The following is an 18429-nucleotide window of genomic DNA, read 5'->3' on the forward strand; positions in this document are numbered from 1 at the left end:
TCTGCACCTTATTGCTTTTTTATCCTGCACTACCATGAGCTAATGCAACAACATTTTGTTCTTATCTGTACTGTAAATTTCAAATTTGAATGACAATAAAAAGGAAGTCTAAAGTTGGTCGCTACATCTGTAAGTGCAAGTTAAAACTCTACTATGCAAAGTGAAAGCCATTTATCAACAACACCCAGAAACACTTCGCTGGGTTTGATCTCATCTAAGATGAACTGATGCAAAGTGTACAAGTGTTCTGTGGTTCGACTAGTCCACATTTCAAATTGTTTTTGGAAACCGTGTACGTCGTGTCCTCCGGAACAAAGAGGAAAAGAACCATCTGGATTGTTATAGGCAAATCATTGTATTCTGTTTTTATTTACGAATTACACAACGTGCCGACTTCACTGGTTTTGGGTTTTGTACATGGACATACCATATTTTTCGGATTATAAATCGCTCCGGAGTATAAATCGCACCGGTTGGAAATGCATAATAAAGAAGGAAAAAAACATATGTAAGTCGCACTAAAGTATAAGTCGCATTTTGGGGGAAATGTATTTGATAAAATCCAACACCAAGAATAGACATTTGAAAGACGATTGCTGATATACGCCTAGTCTCTTACGTGAATGAGATAATATTATTTGATATTTTCCGGTAATGTGTAAATAATTTCACACATAAATCGCTCCAGAGTATAAATCGCACCCCCGGCCAAACTATGGAAAAAAACTGCGACTTATAATCCGAAAAATACGGTATTTATATCTGCACCTTATTGCTTTTTTATCCTGCACTACCATGAGCTAATGCAACAACATTTTGTTCTTATCTGTACTGTAAATTTCAAATTTGAATGACAATAAAAAGGAAGTCTAAAGTCTACAGTTGGTCGCTACATCTGTAAGTGCAAGTTAAAACTCTACTATGCAAAGTGTAAGCCATTTATCAACAACACCCAGAAACACTTCGCTGGGTTTGATCTCATCTAAGATGGACTGATGCAAAGTGTACAAGTGTTCTGTGGTCCGACTAGTCCACATTTCAAATTGTTTTTGGAAACCGTGTACGTCGTGTCCTCTGGAACAAGGAGGAAAAGAACCATCTTGATTGTTGTAGGCAAATCATCGTATTCGGTTTTTATTTACGAATTACACAACGTGCCGACTTCACTGGTTTTGGGTTTTGTACATGGACATACGTCCTTTTGAAAAAGCTGCTGCCTTGATTGGTGTGTGGCCTCAAGTCCTCATGCATGCAGTGTGGAAGTGCCTGACACAAGCTTGGACTGGCCTTCCAGCACACTCTTGTGGAATGTCCTCACTGGAGAGGTGTTGTTCTCATAACATGCAACCGCTCAGCCGCCGTTATTCTTATATGGCGGTGGGTGGGATTGTGGTGCAATGTGACTTTCAGCCACAGTTGTAGTCAAGAATGTAAAGCGTGCACACTCGAGACCCTTTCACTGCCACTGTTTCAGCATGAATGGAAAATATTTGTATGGCACCACAGACCAGTCACAATTCAGTGTTTGCACTAGTAGTTTATTGTATGAGTAGCCTGGCGTGAACTCAGAGTTTTCAGCATTTAATCTTCGCTAGGCAACAGTGTGTCTGCTTTTGACAGCTGGGCTTTATCCCACCACCGGTCAAAAGAGGTTCATGTACGCAAGGGTGTTTTTTTGTGCAGTATATTGACGGATGGAGGTTGTGAGTGCAGGTATGTTACCTGACATAGAGGGAGCGTTTCTCACTGGTGCGCAGGGAGCCGGACCCCGAGCTCATGCTGCTGTTCATCATCTGCTCCCTCAGGTCGTGGATCTTGGACTCAAAGCGACTATACTCTGAAACAAACACAAAACACGCATGTTGTGGGAAAACTCTTCCAAAAAAAAAAAAAAAAAAAGGTCCTCGAACATTTTCCTGGGGTTGGTAATCACATAATTCCAAGTCAAAATATGCTAAATTGCAATACCTTTTTGAAAAAAAAAAACAGAGCGGTGCAGAAAAGAGGAGTAAGTCTTCTTTATCAATGATTGCAATGAAAAATATGTCAGTATGATCACAGGGAGAAATAGAAAATTCCCGCGGAAATCTGTGCCCTGGACCTCTGGCCAGGGGTCGTCGGAGGCTGCCGTACTTTTAAGATGGTGCCGAGTGTCTGAATCTGAGACTTTTGGGTGTTACTGTACAAAATGAGCGAGCCTAAAACGTTAGCATGCTTACATTAAAATGCTAACATTTAGCATGTGTGCAAACGTTAGCATGACAACATGTTTCATATACCAAGTTATATGACTCAAAGGTGGCCTAGTGGTTAGTGTCTACGCCTTGAGATCGGGAGGTCGTTGAGTTCAAACCCCGGCCGAGTCATACCAAAGACTATAAAAATGGGACCCATTACCTCCCTGCTTGGTACTCTGCATCAAGGATTGGAATTGGGTGTTAAATCACCAAAAATGAATCCCGGGCACGGCTACCGCTGCTACCCACTGCCCCCCTCAACTCCCAGATGGCAAATTTCACCACACCTAGTGTGTGTGTGTGTGACAATCATTGGTACTTTAACTTTTAAATACAGAAAAACATGTCAAATTAAATGAAAAACTTAACATGCTATCGTTTGCATGCTAACAGTTAACAAACGTCACATACCAAGTTATAAGACTCTGGTGTAAACAGTTGCAAAACTAGCTCAAAAAGTTAGCATGCTAATGTTAGCGTATCGGCAATATGACAGTGGGATAAAAGATGCGGCCGTGAGGACAGGTTGTCACCAAACAAAAGCAGATTTTCGGGGCTTCCACGCTCTAGTAAATTAGAGTGGACGCCATCGCCTCCTTCCGATGACCATCCCGCCAAAACCAAACATTGGACGTCAAAACCTTTTAGCCAGGGTTAAAGTAGACAAGTGTGTGAACAAAATGAGATGTTAAGCACCAAGCTACGTGAAAGTACGGCTGAGCTATAAGGAGGTAATCCTGTCTTTTTGGCGTTTGTCTCAGAGCAATCGTCCATTAAAATAGTATGTACCAATTAAATTGGCCCATTTTTTTATTTATTCGTGAATAGCGTTGACTTGATACTTGGAAATGTTCCCAATTTAAAGTACCCCCACCGGCGCGTACGAGACCTTTGATGGTATAACATATGTGGGGGTTCGTTGGCCGGCTCGTCACGTAGATGACCATACAGCCAAAACCAAACACTGGAGGGCAAAACTTTTTAGCCAGGGTTAAAGTAGACAAGTGTGTGAACAAAATGAGACGTTAAGCACCGAGCTACGTGAAAGTATGGGTGAGCTACAAGGAGGTAATCTTGTCTTTTTGACGTTTGTCTCAAAGCAATCGTCCATTAAAATAGTATGTACCAATGAAATTGGCCCATTTTTTTATTTATTCGTGAATAGCGTTGCCTTGTTACTTCTAAATGTTCCCAATTTAAAGTACCCCTATCGGCGCGTACGAGACCTATGATGGTATAACATATGTGGGGGTCGTTGGCCGGCTCGTCACATAGATGACCATCCAGCCAAAACCAAACATTGGACATCAAAACCTTCTAGCCAGGGTTAAAGTAGACAAGTGTGTGAACAAAATGAGATGTTAAGCACCGAGCTACGTGAAAGTATGGCTGAGCTACAAGAAGGCAATCCTGTCTTTTTGGCGTTTGTCTCAGAGCAATCGTCCATTAAAATAGCATGTGCCAATTAAATTGGCCCATTTTTTTATTTATTCGTGAATAGCGTTGACTTGATACTTCGAAATGTTCCCAATTTAAAGTACCCCCATCGGCGCGTACGAGACCTTTGATGGTATAACATATGTGGGAGTCGTTGGCCGGTTCGTCACGTAGATGACCATACAGCCAAAACCAAACATTGGAGGGCAAAACTTTTTAGCCAGGGTTAAAGTAGACAAGTGTGTGAACAAAATGAGACGTTAAGCACCGAGCTACGTGAAAGTATGGGTGAGCTACAAGGAGGTAATCTTGTCTTTTTGGCGTTTGTCTCAAAGCAATCGTCCATTAAAATAGTATGTACCAATGAAATTGGCCCATTTATTTATTTATTTGTGAATAGCATTGCCTTGATACTTTTAAATGTTCCCAATTTAAAGTACCCCCATCGGCGCGTACAAGACCTTTGACAGTATAACATATGTGGGGGTTCGTTCGCCGGCTCGTCACGTACATGACCATCCAGCCAAAACCAAACATTGGACATCAAAACCTTTTAGCCAGGGTTAAAGTAGACAAGTGTGTGAACAAAATGAGACGTTAAGCACCGAGCTACGTGAAAGTATGGCTGAGCTACAAGGAGGTTTGTCTCAGAGCAATCGTCCATTAAATGAGTATTTACCAATTAAATCGGCCCATTTTTTTATTTATTCGTGAATAGCGTTGCCTTGATAATTCGAAATGTTCCCAATTTAAAGTACCGTATTTTCCGCACTATAAGGCGCACCTAAAAATCTGCAATTTCCTCAAAAGCTGACAGTGCGCCTTATAATCCGGTGCGCCTTATATATGGACCAATATTGAGCCACAACAGGTCTCGCAACTACGGTAAGCAGCCACCGACTTCATTATCCCCTGCGCTTCTTCTTCTACGGGGGAAAATGAAGTCGGCGGCTGCTTACCATAGTTGCGAGACCTAAACTTTATGGAAAGACCCAAAAATGGCTCTTATTAAAAGACACGCTTACGACGCAGAGTTTAAACTCAAGGCGATCAGTCATGCAGTAGAACACGGGAATAGAGCAGCAGCGAGAGAATTTAACATTAACGAATCAATGGTGCGGAAGGGGTGGAAGCAACATGATGACATGCGCCAAGTAAAGAAGACTAAACAGAGTTTCCGAGGGAACAAAGCGAGATGGCTACAGTTGGAGGACAAACTCGAACAGTGAGTTGTTGAACAGAGAGCAGCAAAATGATTCCCGGGCGCAGCCACCGCTGCTGCCCACTGCTCCCCTCCCCTCCCAGGGGGTGATCAAGGGTGATGGGTCAAATGCAGAGAATAATTTCGCCACACCTAGTGTGTGTGTGACAATCATTGGTACTTTAACTTTAACTTTAACTTTAAGTAGTAGAGTCAGTACAATCACTATTTGTTTTGTTGACATTCCCTTTAGCGCAGCTCCATCTAATGGATGCATAACGTAACCCTAGCCCAGGGGTCGGCAACCCGCGGCTCCGGAGCCGCATGCGGCTCTTTGATCACTCTGATGCAGCTCAGCAGCTTACTTGCTGAACCCCCCAATTTTCCCGTGAGACTTCCGGATTTCAGTGCCTCTCGCAGAAAACTCCCGGGATTAATATTCACCAATTTTCACCCTTACAGCTATAATAAGGGCGTGCCATGATGGTACAACATTTGGCGCTCTCTACAATCTGTATTAACAGCGTGCCAGCCCAACACTTGTTATACAACATTCATCTTCTGCTTGCACACGTACGTGACACTAAGGCATACTTTGTCAACAGCCACACAGGTTACACTGACGGTGGTCATATAAAACAACTTTAACACTCTTACTAATAATGCGCCACACTTTGAACCAAAACCAAACAAGAATGACAAACACATTTCGGGAGAACATCTGCACCTTAACACAACATAAACACAACAGAACAAACACCCAGAATACCATGCAGCCCTGACTCTTCCGGGCTACATTATACACCCCTGCTACCACCAAACCCCGCCCCCACCCCAACCCTGCTCCCTCACACATCAACCCCCCCCTCTGTGCGTCGGTTGAGGTGGGCGGGGTTTGGTAGCGGAGGTGTATAATGTATCCCGGAAGAGTTAGGGCTGCATGGGATTCTGGGTATTTGTCCTGTTGTGTTTATGTTGTGTTACTGTGCAGATGTTCTCCCGAAATGTGTTTGTCATTCTTGTTTGGTGTGGGTTCACAGTGTGGCGCATTATTAGTAAGAGTGTTATAGTTTTTTTTATACCACCACCGTCAGTGTAACCTGTGTGGTTGTTGACCAAGTATGCATTGCTGTCACCTACGTGAGCAAACGGAAACACCATACAACGTATGGCTGATCATGCACGCTGGTTGTAGTGTGTGCTATATGCTGTACCATCACGGCACGCATAACGCTGACAAGCGCCATTCATTTCAAATCCGCGTGCCGCACCAGCTTTCAAATTCCATATAAAGATGTAGGCAGCGTGACTGAGACCCCTAGTTTATACATAGCACAAAGCAAAAAGAAAAACTTTGTATGCAGTGTTAATTCATTTAAAATTTCAAAATAAATTTGCGGCTCCCATTGTTTTCTATAATTTGCGAAACTGGTCAAAATGGCTCTTTGACTGGTAAAGGTTGCCGACCCCTGCCCTAGCCTCTACTGTAGCGTCTATTCTATGCGCCTTATAATGCGGTGCGCCTTATATATGAACAAAGTTTTAAAATAGGCCATTCATTGAAGGTGCGCCTTATAGTGCGGAAAATAAGGTACCCCCATCGGCGCGTACGAGACCTTTGACGGTATAACATATGTGGGGGTTTGTTGGCCGGTTCGTCACGTATTAAGCGGAAGAGTAACATACGGAACTATAATAATAAAAGTTGAAGTATGAGCAATAATAATATGGGCTGCTAGCATTGCAGCAGGCCCATAATAGAAAGGATGACCGAACCCTTACACAGATCTGGCTAAGCATGCAGCGATGTCCCATATCAGGTCATTCATTATACAAATTCATTAAGCTCAACATGGGCTCTTTACGGCGGTTCAATGGCAGGAAAAAAGGAAAAGCGGTGAGAAGGCCACAGACGACTTTGAAGGCGTCATAGGAGTTTAAATCTGGGGAACAGGGCCGTGATGAATGGCTGCACCTGAGCCGTCTCATTTAGAATGTTCTAATTAGCCCACCGTGCCATGCGCTGCTGGAACGAGCTCCACCACCCCAGAACGCAAACAAGAGCCTCAGATGTGGCTGGAAAAACAAAGCTGTGTCGGTCACACAGAAGAATGTGCTAACTATTTTGTCGGTCTTTAGGAGAATAGTAGAACCCCCAAGTTCCAGCTGGAGGTGGGAATCTTTGGCCAACCCACGATTTTGATTACGATTCAGGAGCTCCGATTTGATTCAAAATCGATTATTGATGCATTTTTAATCTTGGTGTATTGATGCATTTTTACAGTTATTTTGGTTTCACTAAATAAGCGTCATTACTTGTAATTAGAGATGTCCGATATTATCGGCCGATAAATGCTTTAAAACGTAATATCGGAAATTATCGGTATCGGTTTCAAAAAGTAAAATGTATGACTAAAACGCCGCTGTATGGAGTGATACATGGACGTAGGGAGAAGCACAGAGCGCCAATTGAATGAAACGTGAATGCAAGGCATATTTGGTCAACAGCCATACAGGTCACACTGAGGGTGGCCGTATAAACAACTTTAACACTGTTACATCTATGCGCCACACTGTGAACCCACACCAAACAAGAATGACAAACACATTTCAGGAGAACATCTGCACCGTAACACAACAACAAATACCCAGAACCCCTTGCAGCACTAACTCTTCCGGGATGCTACAATATACACCCCCCGCTACCCCATACCCCACCACTTCAACCCCGCCCACCTCAACCTCCTCATGCTCTCTCAGGGAGAGCATGTCCCAAATTCCAAGCTGCTGTTTTGAGGCATGTTAAAAAAAAATAATGCACTTTGTGACTTCAATAATAAATATGGCAGTGCCATGTTGGCATTTTTTTCCATAACTTGAGTTGATTTATTTTGGAAAACCTTGTTACATTGTTTAATGCATCCAGCGGAGCATCACAACAAAATTAGGCATAATAATGTGTTAATTCCACGACTGTATATATCGGTATCGGTTGATGTCGGAATCGGTAATTAAGAGTTGGACAATATCGGAATATTGGATATCGGCAAAAAAGCCATTATCGGACATCTCTACTTGCAACTTTTATAAAAACAGTGAATTTGTAATAAAAAACTTCCATCACATTTATTTGCATTTGTGGAAATGTGTGCAAAACTGGACCATAAGTGCCCGATAATAAAGGAGCTGGTCGGATCACTCTGTGAGGTGGCTCGCTACGGTCAGCCACATTTTAGAACTGTCTGCATTACTTTATTTACCCTATTTTCTGGACCATAGGGCGCACTGCCGATGAGCGGATCTATTCAGGTCTTTTTTTATACAAAAGGTGCACCGGATTATAAGGCGCATTAAAGGGGTCATATTATGATTTTTTTTCTAAATGTAAAAGACTTCTTTGTGGTCTACATCAGTGTTTTTCAACCACTTTGCCGCGGCACACTAGTGTGCCGTGAGATACAGTCTGGTGTGCCGTGGGAGGTGATCTAACTTCACCTATTTGGGGTAAAAAAAAATTTTTGCAAACAAGTAATTATAGTCGGCAAATTATGTGTTGTTGTGGAGTGTCTGTGCTGTCTAGAGCGCGTCAGAGTAAACGTGTAATACTTTTCTATATCAGTAGGTGGCAGCAGGTAGCTAATTGCTTTGTAGATGACGGAAACAGCGGGAGGCAGCGTGCAGGTAAAAAGGTATCTAATGCTTAAACCAAAAATAAACAAAAGGTAAGTGCCCCTAAGAAAAGGCATTGAAGCTTAGGGAAGGCTATGCAGAACGAAACTACAACTGAACTGGCTACAAAGTAAACAAAAAACAGAATGCTGGACGACAGCAAAGACTTACTGTGGAGCAAAGATGGCGTCCACAATGTACATCCGAACATAACATGACAATCGACAATGTACCCTCGAAGAAGGATAAAATCAAAGTAGATGCCGGAAATATCGCTCAAAGGAAGACATGAAACTGCTACAGGAAAATACCAAAAAAAGAGGAAATGCCACCAAAATAGGAGCGCAAGACAAGAACTAAAACACTACACACAGAAAAACAGCAAAAAAGTCCAAATAAGTCACGGCGTGATGTGACAGGTGGTGATAGTACACCTACTTTGAGACAAGAGCTATAGTGATGCATGCTTGGTTATGGTTTAAAGTCATATCCAACAATTGCGACAACAACTTTTTACTGTCAACTGAGTTTAGTTTTTTAATGATTTCCGCTAGTGGTGTGCCTCCGCATTTTTTCAACGCCAAAAATGTGCCTTCGCTCAAAAAAGGTTGAAAAACACTGGTCGACATAACATGTAATGGTGGTTCTTTGGCTCATTCACGTAAGAGACTAGACGTATAAGATTTCATGGGATTTAGCGATTAGGAGTGACAGATTGTTTGGTAAACGTATAGCATGTTCTATATGTTATAGTTATTTGAATGACTCTTACCATAATATGTTACGTTAACATACCAGGCACGTTCTCAGTTGGTTATTTACAGAGGTGGGTAGTAACGCGCTACATTTACTCCATTACATCTACTTGAGTAACTTTTGGGATAAATTGTACTTCTAAGAGTAGTTTTAATGCAACATACTTTTACTTTTACTTGAGTATATTTATAGAGAAGAAACGCTACTTTTATCTACATTCAGCTCGCTACTCGCTACTATTTTTTATTGATCTGTTAATGCACGCTTTGTTTGTTTTGGTCTGTCAGACAGACCTTCATAGTGCCTGCGTTTCAACAAATACAGTCACTGGTGACGTTCACTCCGTTCCACCAATCAGATGCAGTCACTGGTGACGTTGGACCAATCAAACAGAGCCAGGCGGTCACATGACCTGACTTAAACAAGTTGAAAAACTTATTGGGGTGTTACCATTTAGTGGTCAATTGTACGGAATATATACTGTACTGTGCAATCTACTAATAAAAGTTTCAATCAATCAATCAAAAGTGTGAAGGAAAAAATACCTTTATTTCAACCGTACATCCCGTCAAAAGCCTAAAGACTGACTGCACAGTTCCTGTCTTCACAATAAAAGTGCCGCTCCATCGCGCCTGCGCTTTCAAAACAAGAGTCTCCGAAAGCCAGCGCGAACAAGCTAGCAAGCTACGGAGTTTGCCGCCAATGTATTTCTTGTAAAGTGTATAAAAACGAATATGGAAGCTGGACAAATAAGATGCCAAAAATCAACCACTTTCATGTGGTATTAGAAAGGAGGAACTTTTTTCTCCTCCATTTGAAAACGTGGACGCTATCATCACTACTGTCGGATTCCAATCAATGCAAGTCATCAGAATCAGGTAATACACCAACTTATATTCTTGTCTTCATGAAAGAAAGGAATCTATATGTGTAAACATGCATGTATATTCATTAAAACACCTTTAACATGTAAACAAAAACGGCAAAATAAATAAATATAAATTATATACTGTGTATATATATATAAAAATGTGTGTGCATATATATATATATATATATATATATATATATGTATGTGTGGGAAAAAATCACAAGACTATTTCATCTCTACAGGCCTGTTTCATGAGGGGGGGTACCCTCAATCGTCAGGAGATTTTTTATATATATATATATGATATGTGTGTGTATGTTACTCATCAGTTACTCAGTACTTGAGTAGTTTTTTCACAACATACTTTTTACTTTTACTCAAGTAAATATTTGGGTGACTACTCCTTACTTTTACTTGAGTAATAAATCTCTAAAGTAACAGTACTCTTACTTGAGTACAATTTCTGGCTACTCTACCCACCTCTGGTTATTTATGCGTCATATAACGTACACTTATTCAGCCTGTTCACTATTTTTTTTTTTTTTTAAATTGCCTTTCAAATGTCTATTCTTGGTGTTGGGTTTTATCAAATAAATGTCCCCAAAAAATGCGACTTATATATGTTTTTTTCCTTCTTTATTATGCATTTTCGGCCGGTGCGACTTATACTCCGGTGCGACTTATACTCCGAAAAATACGGTAAGTCTAACATTGACTGTGATACAAGTGTAAAAATAAGTTAGCCACTCTAGGAAAAACTCTGTTTAACAGATGACAAAGGATTTTATATTCATACTACTTAGAAGAGTGCTTCATGCAACTGCTCAGGCCTGAGTCGATATTCAATAAGTCAATTAATGGTAAGTTGGTAAGTTTTCCAGCGTTGATAAATCGCTGCACATTTACCGTAATCACATTTTAATTTCAGTTCAAACATTTGGAACAAGATGAGCGTATGAACACAGAGGAGCCAGTTTGTGTTGGAATATAACAAACCTGCACATCCACTTGAAACACGATCACGCCACAGTCCACACTCACTCAGGTGCTTGGTGAACAAGCCAGGTCAGTGTAAACAAAACAGTGTGCACTCACAGAAAGTGTGGTTAAGTACATCGCCAAAGACATGCTGCCATTTAATATTGTTAAAGACAGGCCCCCACCCCCGCAACCCCGAGAGGGACAAGCGGTAGAAATGGATGGATGGAAAAACCAGCATTTCCAAAAAACACTGCAAACGTTTTGACATATATTTGCCAAATTGTCATGTCATGTTGGTGCTTCCTCACTCCATCCAGCCATCCATCCATCCATCTTCTTCCGCTTATCCGAGGTCGGGTCGCGGGGGCAGCAGCTTAAGCAGGGAAGCCCAGACTTCCCTCTCCCCAGCCACTTCGTCCAGCTCCTCCCGGGGGATCCCGAGGCGTTCCCAGGCCAGCCGGGAGAGATAGTCTTCCCAACGTGTCCTGGGTCTTCCCCGTGGCCTCCTACCGGTCGGACGTGCCCTAAACCCTCCCGAGGGAGGCGATCGGGTGGCATCCTGACCAGATGCCCGAACCACCTCATCTGGCTCCTCTCCATGTGGAGGAGCAGCGGCTTTACTTTGAGCTCCCCCCGGATGACAGAGCTTCTCACCCTATCTCTAAGGGAAACTCATTTCGGCCGCTTGTACCCGTGATCTTGTCCTTTCGGTCATAAACCAAAGCTCATAACCATAGGTGAGGATGGGAACGTAGATCGACCGGTAAATCGAGAGCTTTGCCTTCCGGCTCAGCTCCTTCTTCACCACAACGGATCGATACAGCGTCCGCATTACTGAAGACGCCGCACCGATCCGCCTGTCGATCTCACGATCCACTCTTCCCCCACTCGTGAACAAGACTCTGAGGTACTTGAACTCCTCCACTTGGGGCAGGGTCTCCTCCCCAACCCGGAGATGGCACTCCACCCTTTTCCGGGCGAGAACCATGGACTCGGACTTGGAGGTGCTGATTCTCATCCCAGTCGCTTCACACTCGGCTGCGAACCGATCCAGCGAGAGCTGAAGATCCTGGCCAGATGAAGCCATCAGGACCACATCATCTGCAAAAAGCAGAGACCTAATCCTGCAGCCACAAAACCGGATCCCCTCAACGCCCTGACTGCGCCTAGAAATTCTGTCCATAAAAGTTATGAACAGAATCGGTGACAAAGGGCTTCCTCACTCAAAATCTGTAAATTTTTTTTTTTTTTAATATGAGCTGTTAGGCAAGGCAACTTTATTTATATAGCACGTTTACAACAATTTTTAAATTGGACCAAAGTGCTTTACAGGTTATAGAGCAAAAAAACAAAAAAAACAACAACAATATTGTGCAAAAACAATACAGTGAAAGGGTTCGGATAAAAAGTAAAATTGCAAGATGAAAATAATGAAATAATAAGAGTGCGACAAATGGGAAAAATAAATAAATAAAATCCATCTGCTTGTACTGTACTGTTTATATTGTTACTCTGCACTTTTGTTATAAAAGGTCTAACTTAATTGCCACTTAAGTCAGGTACAACTCAACATCTGCCTACATGTTCAATATTGAAGTGTCAAGACTATTTAGCCATTTTATTTATTGATTTGCTTGTGTATATTTGAACCCCCCCCCCCCCCCCCCCCCACTACCTTCTTAAACCCGGAGATTTAAAATACATCATTCCAATAACAATGATAAAATATACGAGAAATACAAGTTTATTGCATTTTAAAAGATATACATGCATTATTATTATGTAGTATCATAGGGCTGGGTGATATATGGAATATACTCGATATATCGCGGGTTTGTCTGTGCGATATAGAAAATGACTATATGGTGATATTGGAGTATACGTTCTCACGCAGTTGCTTTTAGCTGCGGGCATTACACTACAGGCGTTTCTCACTCTTTCTTGTCTCTCCTTCTCACAGAGACGTAAAACAAGCGCACCTTCTTACATACGTCACATACTGTCGCGCGTGCGACGTCATACGCCCTCGCGGAGCAGAGGTAGAGACATGGGTAACGTTAGCTGTGGTGCGGTGCGAGTGGTAATACGAGAGAAAGAAGGTGCGAATCTGGTAACAAATGAAAGAAGAATTAATTCCCAAGAAATACAGCACGTCTGGCGGTGAATTGGCTTCAAGTGGGAAGATGTTGAACAGACAATCGTAATATCAGATCAGATCTGTCTTTATTGTCATTGCATAAGTACAACAAAACTTTGTTTTCAGCACAAATGTCAAGTATGCGGCAAAAGCGTTGCTACAAAAAGTAGCACTACTGCTAATTTGTAGCATCATTTGAAAAATCCCCCGCTACAGAATTAAGAGTGCTTGAAACTCCGCATGTCAACATCTCCGTTCGGTGCCACACCCACAAAATGCAGAAGCAACCATTTCCACATCAACACCGTATGAAACAAATAGTCAACAACAGAAGGAGATAACGTCCGCAGGAACCTACCACATAGCGAAGGACATACACTATTTGATTTCCTATTATGCAGCTCATTTTTATTTGACAGTTTTTGTATTATCTTGTGTGACATCATGCACAAAAGTGCACTTTGTTTTAAACTATTGTAGTGGCGTTCTGTACAAAAAGTGCACTTTAATGTAGTGTTTTGATAAGTCATCTTAGTGACATCATGCACAAAAGTGCACTCATAGCTTGTTTTTAAAAGTCTCTGACAAACTTGCACTTTCTGTTTAGAAATGACATGAATGTTTGTGCCACTGCTTAATAACTGTTTAATAAATACAATTTTGCTAAATTGACTTAGTTGTGATTTCCCTCTCTGCATGAAAGTTTAAAATGAGCATATATTAATACAGTATGAAGAAGAATGTTTTAATGTAGACACATAGAATCATCATACTGCTGTGATTATATGCATCAAGTGTTCATTCAAGGCTAAGTCAAAATATGGAGATATATATCGTGTATCGTGACATGGCCTAAAAAAATTGAGATCTTGATAATAGGCTATATCGCCCAGCCCTATAGTATCATTACATAAATGGTTAATTGGTCTCATTAAAATAATGGCAATAATATCCATCCCTCCATCCATTTTCTACCACTTGTCCCTTACAGGGTCGTGGGGGGGTGCTGGAGCCTATCCCAGCTGCACACGGATGGAAGGCGGTGTACACCAATATCGTTTATCTGCAATAATTTGTAGGTCAACGTATCGTCAAACAAAATGTGTTAACGGCCCAGGCATACAGTATTCTTGCAAATACTTGCTGTGCTGTTCCTACTTTGGGAAAAGTGTGGCATAAAAACAAGTAAAAGGTGTGCAGGACTCATAATTTAATTATCACTGTGGTGAACTCCAGGGAGGTACATGTGACATCAAAACCTCAATTTTCTAGGTTTTGCAGAGACGCCACAAAAATCCAATTGAAAACGCAAAAATACAGAGGGATGCGGTCTTGTACATTTTGCAGATTTTTACGAATTACGTTAGCATTAGAGTTGTGTGTAGAAGCTTTTTTGCCAGGTTCGAAATAAACGTAAACAGACAGAAATATCTCAGGTTCGTTTCATAATGGATCAATGTAGCCAGGCCCAATAAAGCTATATAAATCTATTTAGACTTGAGTGACGCTTTAGACGCTTCTAAACGTTATGAAGGTGCTGGAATACTTCATGCTATTATTCAGAGGCAGCCTAAAATGAATACTTCATTATTCACGACAGAAACGTGTACAATATCTTTTAATGTGGCGGCGTATTTGCCTTTTACGTCAGAAATGATTAATTAAATCAACTAGGTATGTACTAAGTTACATGTAAATGATGCTACTATTTACGTTGATTATATGGTTTCTCTCATTTCAGAAAGAAACAAACCAGCGTTAGCGACTTGGTACAAAGGAAGGTGTGCGGCTACATTGACTGATGCTATTCTGAATATGTTGCTAACTGACATGAGGCCACTACCAGTGGTGGAGGATGAAGGTTTTAGACAAATGATTCACACATCCTCAACCGTGGTTACACTCTTCCCTCGTGGACCCATTTTACCAAAGTGATGGAGAGGAAGTACGAGCAGACATTCCAAGCAGTGTAGACTGACATAAAAGCCACCCAGAGCAAAATTGCTCTCACTACGACTTGTGTGGACAAGTGTAGCCACAGAAGCCTACCTTGGCATTACATGCCATTACATTGGAGACGAATGGAACATGAAGTCAATCTGCCTTACGACCATGTCACTAGAGGAAAGACATTCAGCATCCAACATTGGTTGGAATTAGGGCTGAGCGATATGGCCTTTTTATAATATCTCGATATTTTTAGGCCATATCGCGATACACCATATATATCTCGATATTTTTCCTTAGCCTTGAATAAACACTTGATGGATATAATCACAGCAGTATGATGATTATATGTGTCTACATTAAAACATTCTTCCTCATACTGCATTAGGGATGTCCCGATCCAGGTTTTTGCACTTCCGATCCGATACCGACATTGTTTTTGCATTTCCGATCCGATACTGACCGATACCGATACTGACCGATACTGGCCTATCCGAGCATGTATTAAAGTTTAAAGTTATTTAGCCTACTTAGTTGTCAGAATCATGTTGAAAAGGGTTTTAGTACTCTTGATAACAACTAGCCAGCTGAATTAGGGGAGTTTGAATAATACACAACGGTTGGTAACAAGAAACTGACCTGTTTATTCAAGGATAAACACAAAATTATACATGACAAACAGAAATGGCATCATTGAACTAGGGCTGGGCGATATGGCCTTTTTTTAATATTGCGATATTTTAAGGCCATATTGCGATACACAATATATATCTCGATATTTTGCCTTAGCCTTGAATGAACACTTGATGCATATAATCACAGCAGTATGATGATTCTATGTGTTTTGATTGATTGATTGATTGAGACTTTTATTAGTAGGTTGCACAGTGAAGTACATATTCCGTACAATTGACCACTAAATGGTAACACCCCAATAAGTTTTTCAACTTGTTAAAGTCTGGGTTCAACTAAAATTGATTCATGATACAGATATATACTATCAGATATATACTATCATCATAATACAGTCATCACACAAGATAATCACATTGAATTATTTACATTATTTATAATCCAGGGTGTGGAGGGGGGCGCCGGATGTAAGTGTCAAAAAGACAGTCAAAAGAGTTTGATATGAGAATAAATCTAAAGTTAAAATATAGAGTAGAAATGCACCCATTTGCAGGAAATGTAGTCTTGATTTTCAAAATTTTCTTTCAAGGCTTGCATGTCTACATTAAAACATTCTTTTTCATACTGCATTAATATATGCTACTTTTAAACTTTCATGCAGAGAAGGAAATCACAACTAAAAAAATTACTAATTTTTTCATACGGTGTTGATGTGGAAATTTTTGCCTCGGCATTTTGATGATGTGGACGTGTGGCACCGAATGGAGATAAGCGTCTCGACAGACGTCACAATATTTGAACAATGATGACGAAAACTGTTTTCTCTGTCGTGTCCGTGTGTCGAAAATTGTTATGCGCTTATTTTTTTATTTGATTTTGTGCGTGGCATAGATTTGCTATGCGCAGAGGACGCTTAAACAGTGCGCAATTGCACAGGCGAGCACCTTAGAGGGAGCGTTGCTCGCACGGCTGCGCTAGCATCACAGCTAACGTTAGCCGTGCTGCTACCTCTCTGCTCGGGGAGGACGTATACGTATGTGACGTATGACGTGACAGTATGTGACGTATGTCGTTACAGTATGTGACGTGTGTAAGAAGGTGCACTTGCTGTCTGTGAGAGGGAGACACAGGAAAGAGTGAGAAGAGCCTGTCGTGTAATGCCAGCAGCTAAAAGCAACTGCGTGAGAATCCACAGACTTGTGGATGTGTTGAAGGTGTGCTGGAAAATGCGGAACGGAAATTACGGAGCAGCAGAAAAGTGGAATGTATTTAAATCGGTGCGTTGGAAAACACGGACCGGAGTTTTTTTTAAAAACATCATGCACAAAAGTGCACTTTATTTGTTTTAAACTATTGTAGTGGCGTTCTGTACAAAAAGTGCACTTTAATTTAGTGTTGTTTTGATATGCCATCTTAGTGACATCATGCACAAAAGTGCACTTATAGCTTGTTTTAAAATGTCTCTGACAATCTTGCACTTTGTTTTGGAAATGATGGAATGTTTGTGCCACTGCTTAGTAACTGTTTAATAAATACACTTTTGGTCAATTGACTTAGTTGTGATTTCCCTTTGTGCATGAAAGTTTAAAATGAGCATATATTAATGCAGTATGAACAAGAATGTTTTAATGTAGACACGTAGAATCATCATACTGCTGTGATTATATGCATCAAGTGTTCATTCAAGGCTCAGGCAAAATATCGAGATATAAATTGTGTATCGTGACATGGCCTAAAAATAGAGATATTAATAAAAGGCCATATGGCCCAGCCATACATACATATATATATATATATATATATATATATATATATATATATATATATATGTATGTATGTATGTATGTATGTATGTATGTATGTGTGTGTATATATGCATGCATGCTGTGGAGCCCCTGCCTTGAAAGAATTAATATTGGTCTTGGTGCCCTACAATATTAGCCCTCCTTTAAGGCAACACAAGCCTTGACCTTAAAAAGATACAATTCGAGGCGTGATGGCCAACAAGTCCCCTTATTGACAGAATGCTGTCCATATTTGACACCATTACAGGCATAGCTTGCAAGCGCCGCCTGCCAATTTTACAGCGTCACCAGTCATTGATTTCCTACAACGTCAACAAAGGCTCAAAGTCCGAACTGTTGTCAACCAAGCAGACGGGTAAATTATATCTGCGCTTCCCAGGATGACCTCACAGGAGTTACTCACTTCGCTGTGGGTAGGTGCATAAACAATCTGGTCACTGAACTCCCCACAGCATAAACCTGACGGGGATAAAAGGCAAACAGATATCTCCCCTCACCTCCCCTGAGGTCTGTTGCTATCCCCACCCTGCTCTGAGCAACATGAGGCACCAAGGTGAAGTAACCAGACACCAGCTGACAGCCATAGCCAGGCAACATAATCAGCATGTATGCATGGGGGGGGGGGAGAAGACCACTTGTCTCCCAGACACAAACAGTGGACAGAATGAAGCCTAAGGACAAGGCAAGGACAGGCTAAAAAAGACAGAAGTCTGCTAAATAACAATCAGCAACCTGAAAGCTGACAAAATGCGCCT

At 41.3% G+C, this 18429-nt stretch overlaps 1 protein-coding gene across 15 annotated transcripts in view; it reads right to left on the minus strand.

Annotated features, from left to right (window-relative positions):
• dlg3 (discs, large homolog 3 (Drosophila)) overlaps window positions 1–18429 on the minus strand; it is a 399427-nt gene that overhangs the window by 51669 nt on the left and 329329 nt on the right. For all 15 annotated transcript variants that reach the window (XM_061930678.1, XM_072912496.1, XM_072912493.1 and 12 more), the window contains one exon: window positions 1723–1837. In XM_061930678.1, coding sequence (XP_061786662.1) covers window positions 1723–1837 — 115 coding nt within the window. The remainder of the gene's footprint in view (window positions 1–1722; window positions 1838–18429) is intronic.

The sequence above is a fragment of the Nerophis lumbriciformis genome, linkage group LG36, assembly GCF_033978685.3.
Source record: "Nerophis lumbriciformis linkage group LG36, RoL_Nlum_v2.1, whole genome shotgun sequence".
Lineage (NCBI taxonomy): Eukaryota > Metazoa > Chordata > Actinopteri > Syngnathiformes > Syngnathidae > Nerophis > Nerophis lumbriciformis.